Here is a 15,707-nt window from a genome sequence, read left to right as displayed (position 1 = left end):
TCCGAGATTATATGAAGCTATGGGGAGGAATTTGGATGAGAACCATCTCCATCGCATCCTCGTCCTTCAATCGTCCCAGACACCTTCGCGCAAAAACTCTCCGCCTCAAATCGCCACTAGCGAATCACTAGCGCCACCCCCCTTTCAAAATTCCTGCCTTGGTGCCTTAAGCGAGAAAGGCCCAAGCGACAAACGCGACTGAGGGATGGGGGAATAGCCAGAAGAGCGACCATCGAATTACCAAGCGTCCAATTGTCCAAGGAATAGGAGCCCGGATTTTGATTTTCTTGTGAGGTTTTTTTGCGTCAGTTTGTGTTGATATTATTCTCGAGGCGCGTTGGATGCTAGTGAGCTAGGGGGGACATTGGCGATTCGGCGCATACGCGGTTTCGGGTTTGGAATCGCGGTTGGGGAGGATTGAGAGGGGACAAACGGAGAGAGAGGTACGCGCCACGAAGGTTGGAGACTACGAACGAAACATGTGGGTTTACTTTCGTTGCCGTCATTGATCTTGATACGGAGATACACTGTGCTAACTACTTGCTCCCATCAGAGTCGCTCCTGCGATGCAGCACAGCTGAACTCCATCCATCGAACCAAGTCTGACACACTCTATTCTCCGCCACACCACACCACAGTATCACCCACCGCCACGATGCCCGTCAAGCGCAAACTCGAACACTTCGACCCCAACAAATCCGACTCCAACGACGACGACTACGAGTCCGGCCCCGAGCGCCGCACAAGCCGCAAGTCCGTCGGCCGCTCCAAGTCCAAGGGCGGCGCGAGCGCGAAGAAGAAGAAGCGCGCGAAATACCGCGGCTCGGACGTCGATGACGATGACGATGACTTGACAGATGACAGTCTGCTCGACCAGAGCTTCGATGAGGAGGCGGAGGAGCCGGAGCGGACGGAGACGGGGAGGCCGCTGCGAGGAGCTGTGAAGAAGAGCGTCAAGTATGAGGAGAGCGAGAGCGATGCAGAGGATGCGGCTACTGATAACAATGATGACGACGAAGACATATCCCGGCCAAATACCAGAAGCCCGAAGAAGATGGTGATCACACTCAAAGTCAAGACTCCCGTGCCCAGCTCGAAGCGGACGACTCGCGCGGGAAGCGTTCGCGCGAGCGCGGAGCCGACGACGGCGGCGAATCGGCCGAGGAGGAATACGAGGGCGCATACTGAGGAGGTGGATGAGGGGCTTGTGGCGCTGTCGAATTCGGGGAGACATGCTGTGGTGCAGGGGTCGTCGCCTACGCCGGAGAATTCGAAGGCGTTGAGGCCGATGAGGGGCGGGAAGGGACTCAAGATGCCGGCAGGGGAGACGATTTTGGAGGCCTCGCATGAGTCTACCCTTCCTGAGGAGGAGGAGGGGTGGGGTGGAGATGGGGAGGCGATCGAGGTTGATGAGGAGACGAAGGGGGATATTGAGATTGGTGATAGTCATGCTACGAAGGATGATACGCAGGCATTTTCTGAGAAGGACGAAGGCACGGGAGATCTCGTCGCGGAACTTACAACTGCTGCTGCTGCTGGTGATGGGGCTAACGATGAGGAGGACGACGATGAAGACGATGAATTACCGGTCTCACGTACGCGTGTTAACCGGACGAGCGTATCCCAGACACTCACGAACATCGGGCAGACCGTTAAGGAGACCGTCGAGGGCGAACCCAGTACACCACCCGGAGGCAGACGTCTTCGGAAGCGCACACAACCCCAAAAGGCCGGCCTCGAACAAACCAGCGACTTCGAGCCCAACGAAGAATCGGAAGAAGATATTTCTGCCTCCGACGTCTCGCCCCGCAAACGCAAGGGAAGTGACAATGACACTGATTCTACCCCACGCCGCGGCCGTGGCGCCCACGGTAAATCGAAGAGCTCACGCTCGCGCAGACGCGACGACTCCGACGGCGACTCCGAGGCCCTTGATGCCGATGAGCTTCTTGAGGAGGCGGCGGAGTTGAAGGCGAATGGTCGGCGTCGGCCAAGACCGCGTCGTGACCCGGAGATCCTGTACGAGTCTATGGGCCGCCGCGAGCGCAAACGCGTCGACTACACTATCAAACCTATGGACCAGATCTATGCTGCAGACGAGGACCTCGAGGATGCGGCGCCAGTTGCGTCGGGGAGGACTAAGCGTAATGCGGGGAGTCAGGCGAAGTGGGAGCGCACGCTGCATACGACGTATGGACCATTTGGTGGTGGTGGCGGCCCGACGCCTGTTACGGGCCCTGGACCGTGGGGTACGGGCGCTGCGGGAGGAGCCGACTCGGATAGTAGTGACGATGAGAATTTGGCGCGGCCGACCGGCGTGGCGGGTAATGTTGGTATGACGCCTACGACCGGCATGCCTGCTGGTCTGCTCCCTGGTCTCGGACAAGCGAATCCTACCGAACCCATGGCGGCTGTTGGGGGGACGCCAAACAATCTCGGCAAGATCAAGAGCCAGAAGGCGCTTGCTGATGCGGATCCACTAGGTGTGGACCAGAATGTGGATTTCAGCAAGGTCGGCGGGTTGGCGGGTCACATCGACCAGCTGAAGGAGATGGTGCAGATGCCGCTGCTGTACCCGGAGTTGTTCCTTAAGTTCCACGTCACCCCTCCTCGAGGTGTACTGTTCCACGGTCCACCCGGTACGGGAAAGACGCTTCTTGCTCGAGCATTGGCGGCGAGTGTTGGGTCAGGGGGTCGCAAGATCACCTTTTACATGCGCAAGGGTGCTGATGCGCTGAGTAAGTGGGTCGGAGAGGCGGAACGCCAGCTTAGGTTGCTGTTCGAGGAGGCGCGGAAGACGCAGCCTAGTATCATCTTCTTCGATGAGATTGATGGTCTGGCGCCTGTGCGTTCAAGCAAGCAGGAGCAGATCCACGCTTCCATCGTGTCCACCCTGCTCGCGCTTATGGACGGTATGGATGGCCGTGGACAAGTTATTGTGATTGGTGCGACGAACAGACCTGATAACATCGATCCCGCTCTGCGAAGGCCGGGTCGTTTCGATCGCGAGTTCTACTTCCCCCTACCGGATATTGAGGGCAGACGCTCCATTATCGACATCCACACCCGCGACTGGGGCGTGGATGATAAGTTCAAGGACAGCCTCTCGCACGTCACGAAGGGGTATGGAGGTGCTGATCTGCGCGCGCTGTGCACGGAGGCGGCGCTGAATGCGATTCAGCGCACGTACCCGCAGATCTACTCGTCGAATGATAAGTTGATCGTTGACCCGGATAAGATCAAGATCACGGCCAAGGACTTCATGCTGTCGATCAAGAAGATGGTGCCCTCCTCGGAGCGTGCGACGTCATCTGGCGCAGCGCCCTTGCCCAAGGCTGTAGAGCCGCTCCTGCGCGACCAGCTGAAGTCTATTGAGGTGCTGTTGGATGGGCTTATTCCGATTAAGAAGAAGACGACGGCCCTTCAGGAGGCGCTATACGAGCAGTACGAGGACGCGGACTCGGGTTTTGGCCGAGAGACGCTGGCGCAGGACTTTGAGAAGGCGCGCGTTTTCCGTCCAAGGCTGCTGATCGGTGGAGGCCCTGGGATGGGGCAGGGGTACCTTGGGTCTGCGCTGCTTAACCACTTTGAGGGGCTGCACGTCCAGAGTTTCGATCTGCCGACTATCTATAGCGATTCAGCGAGGTCGGCGGAGACGGCCATCGTGCAGCTGTTTGCGGAGGTGAAGAGGCATAAGCCGAGTGTGATCTTTTTGCCTGGCGTGGATACGTGGTATCACACCCTCAGCGACTCGGCGATCACCACTTTCCTTGGGCTACTGAGGGGAATCCCGCCCACGGATCCGGTGCTGGTGCTTGGGATATGCGATGCGGAGCCTGATCAGGCGAGTCCGGAGATGATTCGGGATTTGTTTGGGTTCACGAAGAAGAACCGCTTTTTGATCGCGAGGCCGTCGAGGGTAAGTTTATCGTCCTATTTCTTGGGGAGAATGGTTTTCTTGGGGTCAGGTTTGCTAACAGTATACAGCGCAATCGCGAAGACTTCTTCAAGAATATCATCGAGTATATCAAGAAACAACCAACTGATTTCCCCGACCCCGTGAACCGCAAGCTCCGCAAGCTTGATACACTCGCTATCGCGCCTCCGCCACCTCCCCGCATCCCTACAAAGGAGGAGACGAAGGCCCTCAAGCAGCGCGACCGTCAGACCCTCAATACACTCAAGGTGATGATCCAGCCCATCATGGACCAGATCCAGAAGAAGTACCGCAAGTTCCGCAACCCTGCCGTCCCGCAGTCCGTCATCCAGTACCTCTACGATGAGCAAGACCCCAACTACGTGCGTCCGGACGTTGTGCAATTCCGCCCGTACGAGCTGGATACGGATAAGGATGGCGTATCTGGCCTGAGGGACAGCGCGACAGGGAAGTTCTTCTATAACCTCGAGACGACGACGATTGAGGAGAGATTGTCGAACGGGTTCTACGCGCGCCCCAAGGACTTTGTGGCCGATATCCGTAGGCTGGCGAAGGATATGAAGAACACCGGCGACCAGGAGCGTGCTCTCAGAGGGAAGGAGCTGCTCGCGAACGTCGAGGTTGATCTCGCGCTCATCGAGGCCAACCCTGTCGTCGCGGACTGTGAGAACGTGTACCAGCGACAGCTCCAGCGCGTCAAGGAGAAGGCAGAGAAGTATCGCAAGCGCGCTGAGGAGGAGGCCATCCTCGTCGGCTCGGATATCCCCGCCGAAGGATCTAGAGAGGAGCCCATCGTCCTCGGGATGCCAACGCCGAAGTCCCGCGCCCCAGGGTTGTTCAGCACGCCGACCTCCCTCTCGAACGGGACGGCTACGCACTCTTCCCTATCAAGCGAGCAGCGTCTCAGCAATGGCTCATCGCTCCCAAGCACACGCCACAGCGGCGGCGACGACGTAGCAATGGGCGGCACAGACGAGGCATCCCAGATCGACTCGCAAAACATGCCCCCACCACCCGCTACAACCGGTGGCTCACTCTTCCGCTCTCGCACCTCCATGCCCTCGGCACTGAACACGCAAGGAAGCCAATTCAGCCAACGCTCAGCATTCCAATCCCTCCCCCACGACGTCTCGCCTACCGCCCTCTTCAACGACGCCTCCACCACCACTTCGGGCCGCAAAACGGAACAGTCCTCTGGTGACAAGAGCACGCAGCTCACGAACGGCCATGGTGGGAGCCAGCAGTACAGCTCGCATCTCCATGGCCATGGTGAGGGGGATAGCCAGCTCCCTGATACGCAGAGCCAGGACTGGGTGCACAGCCAAGTTCACGGACGCCCACCCACCGCCTCGTCGGCGTCGGTATCGCACTCCACATCCACGCCATCGCAGCCTGGTGGTGCTAGCGCGCCTACACCCGCTTACCCGAGCATTCACGCGGGTTCGGACCAGGATCTAGCTAGCACGGCTGGGGAACCAAGTCAAGTAGTCAGCGTGGCGGCGAGTAGCCAGAAGGAGGTTATCATCGACGAGGTGTACCTAGCCCAGCTGCTCGAGATGTTTGTCAGCAGGACAGACGGATGGGGCGTCGAGGATCTGGAGATGGCGTATCGGGAGATGATGGAGTGTCTGTGGAAGGGGAGGGGGGAGTGGAATCGCAGCCGTGTTGGGGTGGAGGTCGCGAATGTGTTTGGAGAGGTGGTGGGGGAGGTGGAGGGGAGGGTGTAAAGTTTGTCTTCTTGTCTTAGTGGTGGTGGGGTGATGGAGGTAGGGTAATTAGGTGTGGGTTATGGTGGCGTTGGCGCTGGGTATGTGGATAGAATCGTGTTTTGTTTTTTCTGTATATCACCAGATTCGGAAAGGGGGTTGTCGTAAATTGATAGATGGCATCGTAAAGACAGCTCTTCTGCGTAATTATGTGTTGTGAAGATTACGGGGTGGGTGCCTGTTGTTCGTACGTCGCTCATTGGTATATTTGCCTGTCTATCTCGTCTATATATAGTGGAGTATTCACATTACTATTCCTCTTATCATCCTTCCTCTCGCCAATTCCTATACCAAAACGCCTATATACATAGCCCCTGCCGTATTGTCGGCATCGCGCGGTTATTCCTACCTACCAATTAAATATCCATAATGTAGCCACTCATACATTTGGTGAGAGCTGGTCATATTTCACCGCACGCTCAACCTGTCGAATATTAGCAACCACTCACCCTATCAAACCCACACAGAAAAGGGAAGAAAACTCACATCCTCAACACTGGCTTGCATGAACTTCCTCGCCTCCAATCCAGCCCAGACCTTCAACATACTGAAATCCCCCTGTCTGAGCATCCCACCACCACTCTGCGCCCCAAGCTGTCTCAAGATCGGCAACGCACTAGACAACAAATCGATATCCGGGTTGAGTTGTCTACCGCTGCCCTCCAAGAGCAGGATGCTGAGGACGACATTTATAAAGTCCCCCTCCATGCGCACGTGATGCGCGCGTACCATCTGGAGAACCTCATGCAGGATATCTCCGATACGCATGCTCCCCAGCGCCAGCGTGCGCGATTTCACAGATAGCACGAGGTGCTGCATCTTCAGCGCGAAGACTTCCTGGTCTAAGACGGCCTCGGGCTGCCGCGAGCGCGAGCACATGAGGTGCCCAGCGCGGTAACCGTCGAACTCGGCGACCGCCTTGAAGAGGTCGAGGAAGTTGCGCCTGTTCGTGGCGTTGAGTTCCGTCACTAGGCCTGTGTCGATGAAGATCAACTGTGGCCGGAAACCGGCGGCGTCGATGCGCGCGAGCTCGTCCTCCCAGCCAGCCTTGTCACGGCGTTTACGGTAGGGGCGGAGGCGCTCTAGGACTGTCTCTGTGACGTCCGTGGCGGTGGCGGGGTCGGGGGGGTTGCCTGAGAAGGGGAGGTGAGGTTTCGAGGACTGGTAGAAGCGCACCATGATGTTGCCGGGGTGCAGATCGGCGTGCACGAAGTTGTCGATGAGGAGCATGCGCAGGAAGGCGTCGAGGCCTTCGTTCGCGATGGCCTCTTGGAAGACACCGCCGCCGTTCTCCATAAAGTCCGCGAGGGGGATACCCTGGGCGAACTCTTCGACGAGGACCTGGCGAGTTGTGAAGGCCGTGTGAGGGTACGGGAACCACGCGGTGGTGCGGTCGGCGAAGTGGCGACGGAATAGGAGGAGATTGGTTGCTTCGATGCGCAGATCCAGTTGGAGGCGCATCATGGACGCGAACTGCGATACTTCGTCGGGTAGAGAGAGCCACTCGATCGTAGGGATCGCATTGAGTACGCTGGCGAAGAATCCCATAATCCACAGGTCGCGACGCACGAGACGCTCGACGCCTGGATGTAGCACCTTGATCGCGACGTAGTTGGACGGCACGCGCTGCGGGGTATTCTTGATCAGGGTGTCCACATTATGGCGCACGGTCTTGCGGAACTCGATGTGATCAGCGAGATCTGGGTCGCCTGGCACGGCGAGGTCGGGCTTTAGCTTTGCTTTGTAGACTTGTGCGATTGCGCCGACACCGAGGGGCTGTTCCTCGAACTCCTCAAAGATATCTTCAAACGGGCGGTGGTCGAAAGCGCGCCGAATGATGCGCTTTGTGTCGTGTAAAGAGTGTGCGGGTGCGTTGGAGTGTAGTTGGGACATCATCTCGCACATCTGGGTTGGGAATATGTCGGATCGGGATGCGGCCCATTGGCCTAGCTGCCAATTGTTAGCATAGCCTGGAGGAAGGACGGATAGAGATAGTACCTTAATAAAAGCTGGACCGGCGCGCTCCATCGAGTTGACGAGGAATCGATACCATAATAGCGTTCCAGACCTCTCGTGGTCTTGCCCAGCCTGTCTCCGTCCAATCCAAATCAAAGGCACGGCAGCGATCACGGGGACGAATATGATAACCAAGTGCAGGAATCTGAACCCAGTGCACAGCGGCTCCCATATATTCAGGTCGAGAAAAATAATTATGCCTTTGAATATCCGGAAAAGTCCCTCGTCGTCGTCAGACAGCTTCTTCTCTATCTCCTCCCGCGAAGCCTCCAACATCCGTTCCTCCCCAGTATTGTCGGTGCCATCGTTATGCTGCTCGGAGAGTTGAACAAAAAACGCGGGCGTCAAGGCCGCCACCGAGGCCAGCAGCAGTTTGCCCCCATTGTTCGGCGGCCGACGGAATTGGGCTCTTGCTGCCGCAAAGCGGTTCGCGGTGCGGGCTTGCCAGGCGATTGAGGGTCGAATTTGTGACAGGCCTTTCCGGAGACACAGTCGGCTGAACGAAAGAATATGCCTCATCACCGCGAAAAGATGATGGCCATGGGCTGGCCTAAACAAAGAAACAACCGCTCTCCATGAATGCGCCGTGGTAGAATTCTCGATGGAAGTGCTGTCATCGGGAGTGGAGTACCGACTTCAAGCCGTGACGTCAGGCAGGTACCAGGCCGATGTTCCATAGTGGCAAGGCCCTTGATCAGCGAAAATAACTTTTAAACATGGCGCAAAAATGAATACTATGTGTTTAACAATACAATATTTAAATATAAATTCAATATTATTTCCAACGTCTACATGTATGTATTGTATACAGCATTCGACACTTTCGTCGCATAGCCTTGTTAGGGGCGTTGATTAACCAATCTATGCCGCAATTGGCGTTCAAAATGGCAGAATTTAAATCCCCAGAGTCGACAAACTTTTATCTCCTCCTCTATTTTGCCTTCATTCCACGCCCATAACCCATCCGCATACTCCCATTATCCCGCAGTTCGTCCTTCTTGAATTTGGACGAATCTTTACCTACTCGTCATATCGTAAACATGGGATGGTTTTGGGCAGACCAAGCGCCTGCGACGCCCCCAACACACCATAACGCCTCCTACATCGATAAAAGCCGCAGCCCTCCGGTAAGTGTCGCGAACTCCATACTCCGATTCTTCCTTTCTAATATCATCGCAGCCAGAATGTCCCATGCATCAAAAGTCAGTCGATGCTCTCAAACCCGCGCCAGCACCCATCAGCCAAGAATCCGCGTGCCCCTACACTCCTCCGAGCGGTAGCGCAGCCGTCCCCTCCGAGCCACGAAAGCCCACCACCACAGAAAAACTCTCCAAGTACAATCCTCTCAACTTCATGTTCTCCGACCTCTCGCAGGAGCGGGCCGAGAAGCAGACCGTGGCGCTAGACATTGAGCGCGAGCCATCGACCATCCCGAAGGGTACCGGTGGGAACTGGGAGTACCCCTCACCACAACAAATGTACAATGCGCTCCTGCGAAAGGGATACCATGATACGGATCCAGAGCATGTGACAAGCATGGTATCTGTTCATAACTTTTTGAATGAGGGCGCATGGAACGAGATCCGCGTCTGGGAGGGCCTGTTTGCCAAGGGCCTAGGCGATGGCTGGAGGAATTGCATGAAGGGAGAGCAGGGCATTATGGAGAGCGGCGTGATGGACGAGGCAGATCCGAAGTTGATGAGGTTCCAAGGGCGGCCAAAGGAGATGACACCGAAGGCGGCGATGGTCCAGTTTCTGGGTGGCATATATCCTTCCAGGTTCAAGTATGTTGACCCAGGTGAAGATTTGGCTCATCACTGTGCTGACAACAAAATTAGGACCGCGCCTCCCTTCGATCGCCATGACTGGTATGTGGAGCGGAAGATTGGCGACAAAACCAGCGAAGTCAGATACGTGATTGACTACTACGAGGCGCCGGATGATGAGGCAGGCGAGCCAGTGTTCTATCTCGACGTCAGACCAGCGATCGACAGTCCAACTCTCGCCATAGCACGTGCAATGCGCTGGGGTGGAGATATTTACTACAGAGCAAGCGGAAAGGAGGTTCGTGATGCTGCTAAGGAAGCAACGGACAGCAACTGATATAAACACCTATTTTTGTAATTTTGTAATTGATTTGGAGTACGGGTGCTCAGCCGTTCCTGGCTTGATAGAGCAGTGGGTAATGATGATGGGGGTGGGACTTGTAGTCGTGTATATTAGGTCGGGCAGTTTATTAATATCCAAATCTCCCCTCGAGGATTTTATTATATGGACTTTATATATATATATTAAATGAAGTTAAGTTACGGCTTTGGAAATGTTAATTTTTTGGTTGTAATTTTAATTGTATCCGTAATAATTTGTTCGAAGTGGGGTCACAGAATCTTCACTGCAAATTAAATTATAACTAACAATAACAAAGGAAACAGAAATAAACTTGAATATCGAACTTAAATAACAGGCCACATCAAACAGACATGATGCTTTCGAGCCAAAAATAGTTTGTTTTATCAAAACATATTGTCCAAAGCAAAGCTAAAATCTGATTGGTTCCTGGTACCTTTGGCCCGTGCACTGACACTTTATCTTATCGTGATATTTTTCGTCTGTGCTGCCCCAAGCTCCTCCAAACGCCGACCAAATCTCTACGCGCCACTGCCCTGCTTGCGATTTCCGGAGTGCCGCTGTGATTGCCTACAAAGAGGGACGAAGGAACCTATCCGTTTCCTGCAACCAACCAAAACATGGCGCCCATCAGCGATAAGAAGGCCGGCCCAGAGGCGGGCGTGGACGAAGGATACTCACGCCTTCACATTACGCCGTTCAATGCCTCGCTAATGGCGGCAATTGTGCCGCCATCACTGGCACCGAAGGCACGGAACATCTCTTTCCATACCCTGCAGGCGTTCCCGGAAAAGGAGTATGGATTTGTGGATTTGCCCACGGAGGAAGCGGGGAAGATAAAGAGGAAGTTGATGGGAGCTTTGCTTCGTGGGAAGAAGATTGCAATTGAAGAGGCAAGAGGTGAGAAGGCCTGGGGGGAGGTGATTGATGGAGGGAAGGGCGCGCAGGAAGAAGGAAGGAAAAAGAAGGAGAAATCTAGCAAGAAGAGGAAGCGACATGAGGAACCCATGAAGGGCGCCGAGGTGCTGGACCGACAGATCAAACGCGGCTGGACGGATCCGAAGGCCACTAAGAAGGCGGCGAAAGAGAATAGGATGAAGGAGGGCAAGGATAAGAAGAAAGAGAGGGAAAAGAGCAAATACACGACTGAAGCAGAGTGCCTTTTCCGAACAACGCTACCACCGACCATTGCAGCGGCCTTGCCTGCAAAGGGAATCGAGGGAGTGGTGGTGGATAAAGAGAGGAGAAAAAGAAATGCTGAGAAAGACGTAACTCTTCATGAGTTTGCCAAGACGGAAAAGTTTGCAACGTTTTTGAGGCAGAAGAGCGCAGGAGGGAATGTGAAAGTAGCTGTGGAGTTTGTCGAAGGGAAGGGTTGGGTGGATGAGAATGGAGAAGTGGTAGAGGGAGAGTCAAAGAAGTCAAATCATAACGATGATGTGTTAAAAAAGATTGCGAAGGAGAACAAGGTCAGGTTGCCGCGTGCCAAGCCTGTGGAAAAGTCGGAGTCCGAGGAAGGGAGTGCCGAGGAGGACGCAGACACCAGCATGCAAGATGCCGTGGCAGAAGTTTCCGATACTTCCAGCTCTGGCTCCTCTTCCGAAGATGAGGAAAATGATGCCTCAGAGCCGGAATCCGAAAATGAAGCTGAAGCACAATCTTCAAACGCGCCAGACCAACCCGCCAAACCAGCCGCCCCTTCAATACCGCAATCTCATGGGCTCACAATATCAATCCCGCCACCACCAGGGCTAAAATCCAAGGAAACCGCTTCCATCCACCCACTTGAAGCACTCTACGGGCGTCGCGACCAGGGCGCAAACGCTTCTGAAGCGCCAGCTAGCTCGTCATTCACATTTTTCGGAGACGGCAATAACTCCGATGTCGACGAGGATGACGAAGTGGACGACTTTGTTGCTCCTATGACACCATTTACCACACAAGAATTCTCATCGAGAGGACAGCGCAGTGCTGCACCGACGCCGGATACAGCACACCCTATGAGGAAGCACTTCAGTTGGCCTGCCGAGGAAGAGGACGAGGGAGACTTTAATACATCAGACAGCCCTACGAGGAAAGCTGGAGGATCAGGGGAAGTGGATCCAAGTGCGCAAGAAGAGACAGATCCAAACCAGGACTTTCAGAAGTGGTTCTATGAAAATAGGGGCGAGACAAATCGGGCGTGGAAGAAGAGGCAAAAGGAGGTGAAGAAGGAGGTGAGGCAGAGGGAGAATAGGAGGAGGGGTAACCAGGGTGCCGCGTAGTTCCTACGCTGCGCGAGGGAAGGATGAAGGAATAATTGTTTATCACGTGGACACCTAGCTAGTGCTATGGTAACTTTTCCAAAACCAATTCCCGTATGCTTCATATTTCTGTCCGCCTTGATGATTTTGACACACGTGACTGCGCACGTGACTGAATTCGCTGATACAACAACCATTTATACAATCATGGCTCCCCTTTCTTGTAAGTATCCTACTTTCTATACTTTAAAAGCTTTTTATGGGTTATTCAAAGAAAGAAAGGGTCGTACAGACCTCATCCTTTCACTGTCTGCCCACAGCGTTTCTGGGGCAGCTGAACCCAGTGGTTCACTCTCCGCACGTTTTTCGTGAAAGGGCTTCATATTCTGCAAGCCGATCTTGGAAAACTTACCGTGCCCAAACCTGAGTTGGCCACTCTTGTGCTGTCTTTGGTCTTCCGGTTATCGACACCATTAACCGCTTTGTCCAGTTCTGTCTCGCTTCGGTGCTCGCAAGGCCTCTGACGCGGAGAGTTACGCCTCTCTCCTCAAGGACACTGGAGAAGCATCCTCAGGCCCCCGAGGTATCTCAAACAAGCGGTAGGTCTTCAACAACTGCTTTTTGCGAGACAGAGTTTCTTACAACACCACTCTCGACAGGCAATCCAAACTTACACCACCCCCCACCAAAGCCGACTCCGACGAACTGTCGGAAGCAAAGCCGAGACCAGCCACACCAACCATCCTGCCTTTGATCTTTGTGCTCACTTCTTCGTCGGTTTCAAGCCTGGATCTTGGTTTGCCTCTTTGCCCGGCACCCAAAACCGTCAGTTCGCCACGAATCTCTGTGGCTGAAGGTGTCTGGGTTGGACACTCTGCTCGCGAGAGCAAGATGACACCTTCTGACGAGCACGGTGTCGAGGCGAAGAAGGCAGGCCTCCATCTGGAGGTTATGGGAGGCGGAGAAGTGGGCACAAGGGACAGAGACGGGGTGGTTGGTGTGCTGATGATGAACGCCAAGAAGGCGTTTCTGGGCGGTGAGTTGTGAATCTTCATTTTTTGAGCTTCAAGTTTTGGTTTGCGTGTTTCCATTTTGAGGCTTTGATCTTCATATTCTTACTTATATATCTATCATGTTTTAATATACAGTTGTTGACCTGCCCGTTCAAATTTTGGCGCCCTGACATTCGTATTCTTGTCCATACACCTTGATCTTCATATTATTACCTTGAGTTTCTAACCTGCGCGTTTTAACTTTGAAAGTTTGGCCGCCACGATCTTGCATGTACATATTATATTCCAATGCCCCGATCTTCAGTTGTTACTGTTCATTTTCAATCTTGGCGTTCGATCTCATGTTTTGCAAATATCGGAGCACGGGGATGCAACAATAACTAACTAAACCAGTGAACTTGCGCAAGGCCAGCGATCCCGAGTTATACCACGAGAACCCCGACCTCCCCAAGCGGGGGGAATCCAACAAGAGTACCGACCTGGACTCATTCCTGGATCGCCTCCGCCTCGGCGACAAAGGTGGCAAAGACGCCAGATCGCACGAAGCATATACCGCCCTTGGATCCGATGACGGCGAGGACGAAGATGACCGCCATTTGGCCCCTTCTGCCCCTGAGGACGATTTTACTACAACTCTGGACCGGGAGGACTACAAGAAAGCCCTTGATATTGAGTACAAGAAAGCACGCGCCTTGCTAGTTGACAACGATGACGAAGAAGAGAGGGCCAAGAGAGCATTTCGTCAGGCGTACTACAAGAAGAAAGCACTCGCTCACCGACAGAAAGCTGGCCTGGCTGGCGAAGACGGCTGTGCCGATATCCCCTTCGGTGCGACCAGCAGCAAGACAAAGCCACTTTCCCAGCAAGAAAACGCCAACGAATACGTGGACGTGGACGATGAGTGGAAGCCCTATCTTCCAGAGAAGGACGATGACGAGTGGGAATTCGAGTATTATATGTCCTTGAAGCCTGCTGAGCCATGGTCGCCAATTGACGAGTACTGAGTGCATTGGGAGGAATTACGATTTGAGCATCTGCGTGAGCGGTTTGGGGAAGTCTGCCAAGGGTCTACATGGGTTGGCGTCTTTTTTCAGGCATTATACCCAGTTGTGTCATTTTTTTGAGAAGTATCAGTGCATTGAGAAGTTATGGAGTTTTGTGTTTTTTGCTGAGGCATAAGGCCAGGTTCATGTTTCCTACCTGCGCATAACTTCACGTTTCTGCGTTCTTTCAAATGAAGTCATTCTCTCCAGGCACGTATAAAAAAACACACGATGTCATTTATGATACATTACGCCTTTCCTTCTAAATTGTGCTACCCACTTTTGCAAATTTTAGTAATAAAACGCCAACTTGTGATGCAAAACTCTGCTTCCCAACCTTTCCCATTCCGTTCCTCCAATCCACGTATCATTCGTCCCTACCAGCTTCGCGAAAACGCTCGCTCCCTTCCAAGTCACAACCTGCCCGTCCATTTCCCTGGGGCTCGTCCCAACCAGTATCCTATCCCCAAGATCCGGCCGCAACCTCTTCAACCGCTCCTCGAGGAATGGCCCAAACCCAGGCGTCTTTGCCCCGCCTCCGATCATCATGATACCGCCAAGCAAGTCGCGCAGCTTCTTCTCATCGCCTCTTGCTGCCGTTGTGATCGATGTCAGAATAGCCGTGTCCAGTGGCGCGATCGGGAGAACAGAGTCACGCTCGGCAGCGAGAGCACGTTGCGAGCAATGCGCTGGGTCGAGCACGAATATGCCTTGAGGAGCGCCACTACCACTACCGCCAAACTGGAAAGGAGCCGGGCTGCCACCGTTCGCGGCGGGTGTATTCGAGCCCTCTGGGGCAGGGGAGCCGGCGTGCGAAGTCCCGGGCGTTCCATGTGCGTCGACGCCGAGGAAGCTGAAGGGGTTGGGCTTCTCTTTCATTGGGGTCGAAACAGCGGCCGTCCCGTCTCCGTTAGTGGCAGCGCTAGCTAGGGCCTTGGGGCCAGCTGCGGCGGAGGGCTTGATGGCTGCGAGGATAGAAATCTGTGCGGCCGAGACGGGATCGTCGGGGATTTCAGGGTCGTAGATGTTATAGGAGCGGTCGATGAGCTTGCGGCGACCGTTTAGCTTCGCCGAGTTATCGAATATTGATGGGTCGCAGAAGCCCATTGGCGCGAGGATTACTTCGTCGTACGTCTTAAAGTTGTACTTGCGGGTGTACTCGGACGGAGCACGAAGATGGAAGTTGTACAACTGGACGGAGATTTCGGCTTGGTTCATGGTGCAGAATTTGATCTTTAGCTCCTCGGCGAGGAGGAAGTCGTAGCGTCGTACAAGGTTGATATCCGAATAGGGAAAATGGTCGAAGAGCATCATCTTGACGAATGTCTCGGTCACATCGTAGCCGCCGTACTTCAAGTTGATGCGGGAGTCTTCGATACAGAGACCATCTTCGACGCAGCAGATGGAAGTTTTTTGTGCGCCAATGTCAACGATGCACGCCGAAGTGTATCCAGCTCCGAAGCTTGCGGCGAGAGACTCCTGGATGAAGGCCACTTTTGCGAAGGAATAATCGTTCATGAACATCTCGAGCATCATCTCGACAAATTTCTTATCGTACAGAT

General features: G+C 54.2%; 5 protein-coding genes across 5 annotated transcripts; 4 read left to right on the top strand and 1 right to left on the bottom strand.

Moving 5' to 3' along the window:
- The first annotated feature begins 208 nt into the window (after positions 1–208).
- On the top strand, positions 209–5,892 carry VC83_00293 (uncharacterized protein). The gene is made up of 3 exons (XM_024463988.1): positions 209–481; positions 554–3,919; positions 3,988–5,892. Exons 2-3 carry the CDS (start codon positions 656–658, stop codon positions 5,662–5,664), a joined length of 4,941 nt encoding a protein of 1,646 aa, XP_024328604.1. The 5' UTR covers positions 209–481; positions 554–655; the 3' UTR covers positions 5,665–5,892.
- Positions 5,893–8,440, bottom strand: VC83_00292 (uncharacterized protein). The gene is made up of 3 exons (XM_024463987.1): positions 7,702–8,440; positions 6,190–7,653; positions 5,893–6,127 (listed from the first exon to the last, which is right to left on the bottom strand). The coding sequence occupies exons 1-3, from the start codon at positions 8,236–8,238 to the stop codon at positions 6,083–6,085; spliced, it is 2,046 nt and encodes a 681-aa protein (XP_024328603.1). The 5' UTR covers positions 8,239–8,440; the 3' UTR covers positions 5,893–6,082.
- A 25-nt stretch (positions 8,441–8,465) lies between these two features.
- CYC3 (holocytochrome c synthase) lies at positions 8,466–10,032 on the top strand. Its single transcript, XM_024463986.1, has 3 exons — positions 8,466–8,846; positions 8,899–9,503; positions 9,558–10,032. Exons 1-3 carry the CDS (start codon positions 8,760–8,762, stop codon positions 9,820–9,822), a joined length of 957 nt encoding a protein of 318 aa, XP_024328602.1. The 5' UTR covers positions 8,466–8,759; the 3' UTR covers positions 9,823–10,032.
- Positions 10,033–10,466: 434 nt separating this feature from the next.
- Positions 10,467–12,110, top strand: VC83_00290 (uncharacterized protein; the record flags this gene model as incomplete). Its single annotated transcript, XM_024463985.1, has 1 exon — positions 10,467–12,110. The coding sequence occupies one exon, from the start codon at positions 10,467–10,469 to the stop codon at positions 12,108–12,110; it is 1,644 nt and encodes a 547-aa protein (XP_024328601.1).
- A 186-nt stretch (positions 12,111–12,296) lies between these two features.
- On the top strand, positions 12,297–14,106 carry VC83_00289 (uncharacterized protein; the record flags this gene model as incomplete). Its single annotated transcript, XM_024463984.1, has 4 exons — positions 12,297–12,312; positions 12,580–12,688; positions 12,749–13,125; positions 13,496–14,106. 4 exons carry the CDS (start codon positions 12,297–12,299, stop codon positions 14,104–14,106), a joined length of 1,113 nt encoding a protein of 370 aa, XP_024328301.1.
- Between the last annotated feature and the right edge of the window lie 1,601 nt (positions 14,107–15,707).

This window comes from Pseudogymnoascus destructans, assembly GCF_001641265.1.
Source record: "Pseudogymnoascus destructans isolate 20631-21 unplaced genomic scaffold scaffold_1, whole genome shotgun sequence".
Taxonomy (NCBI): Eukaryota; Fungi; Ascomycota; class Leotiomycetes; order Thelebolales; family Thelebolaceae; genus Pseudogymnoascus; species Pseudogymnoascus destructans.
The sequence above is the reverse complement of the archived record's forward strand: the minus strand, read 5'-3'. Positions and strand labels throughout refer to the sequence as shown.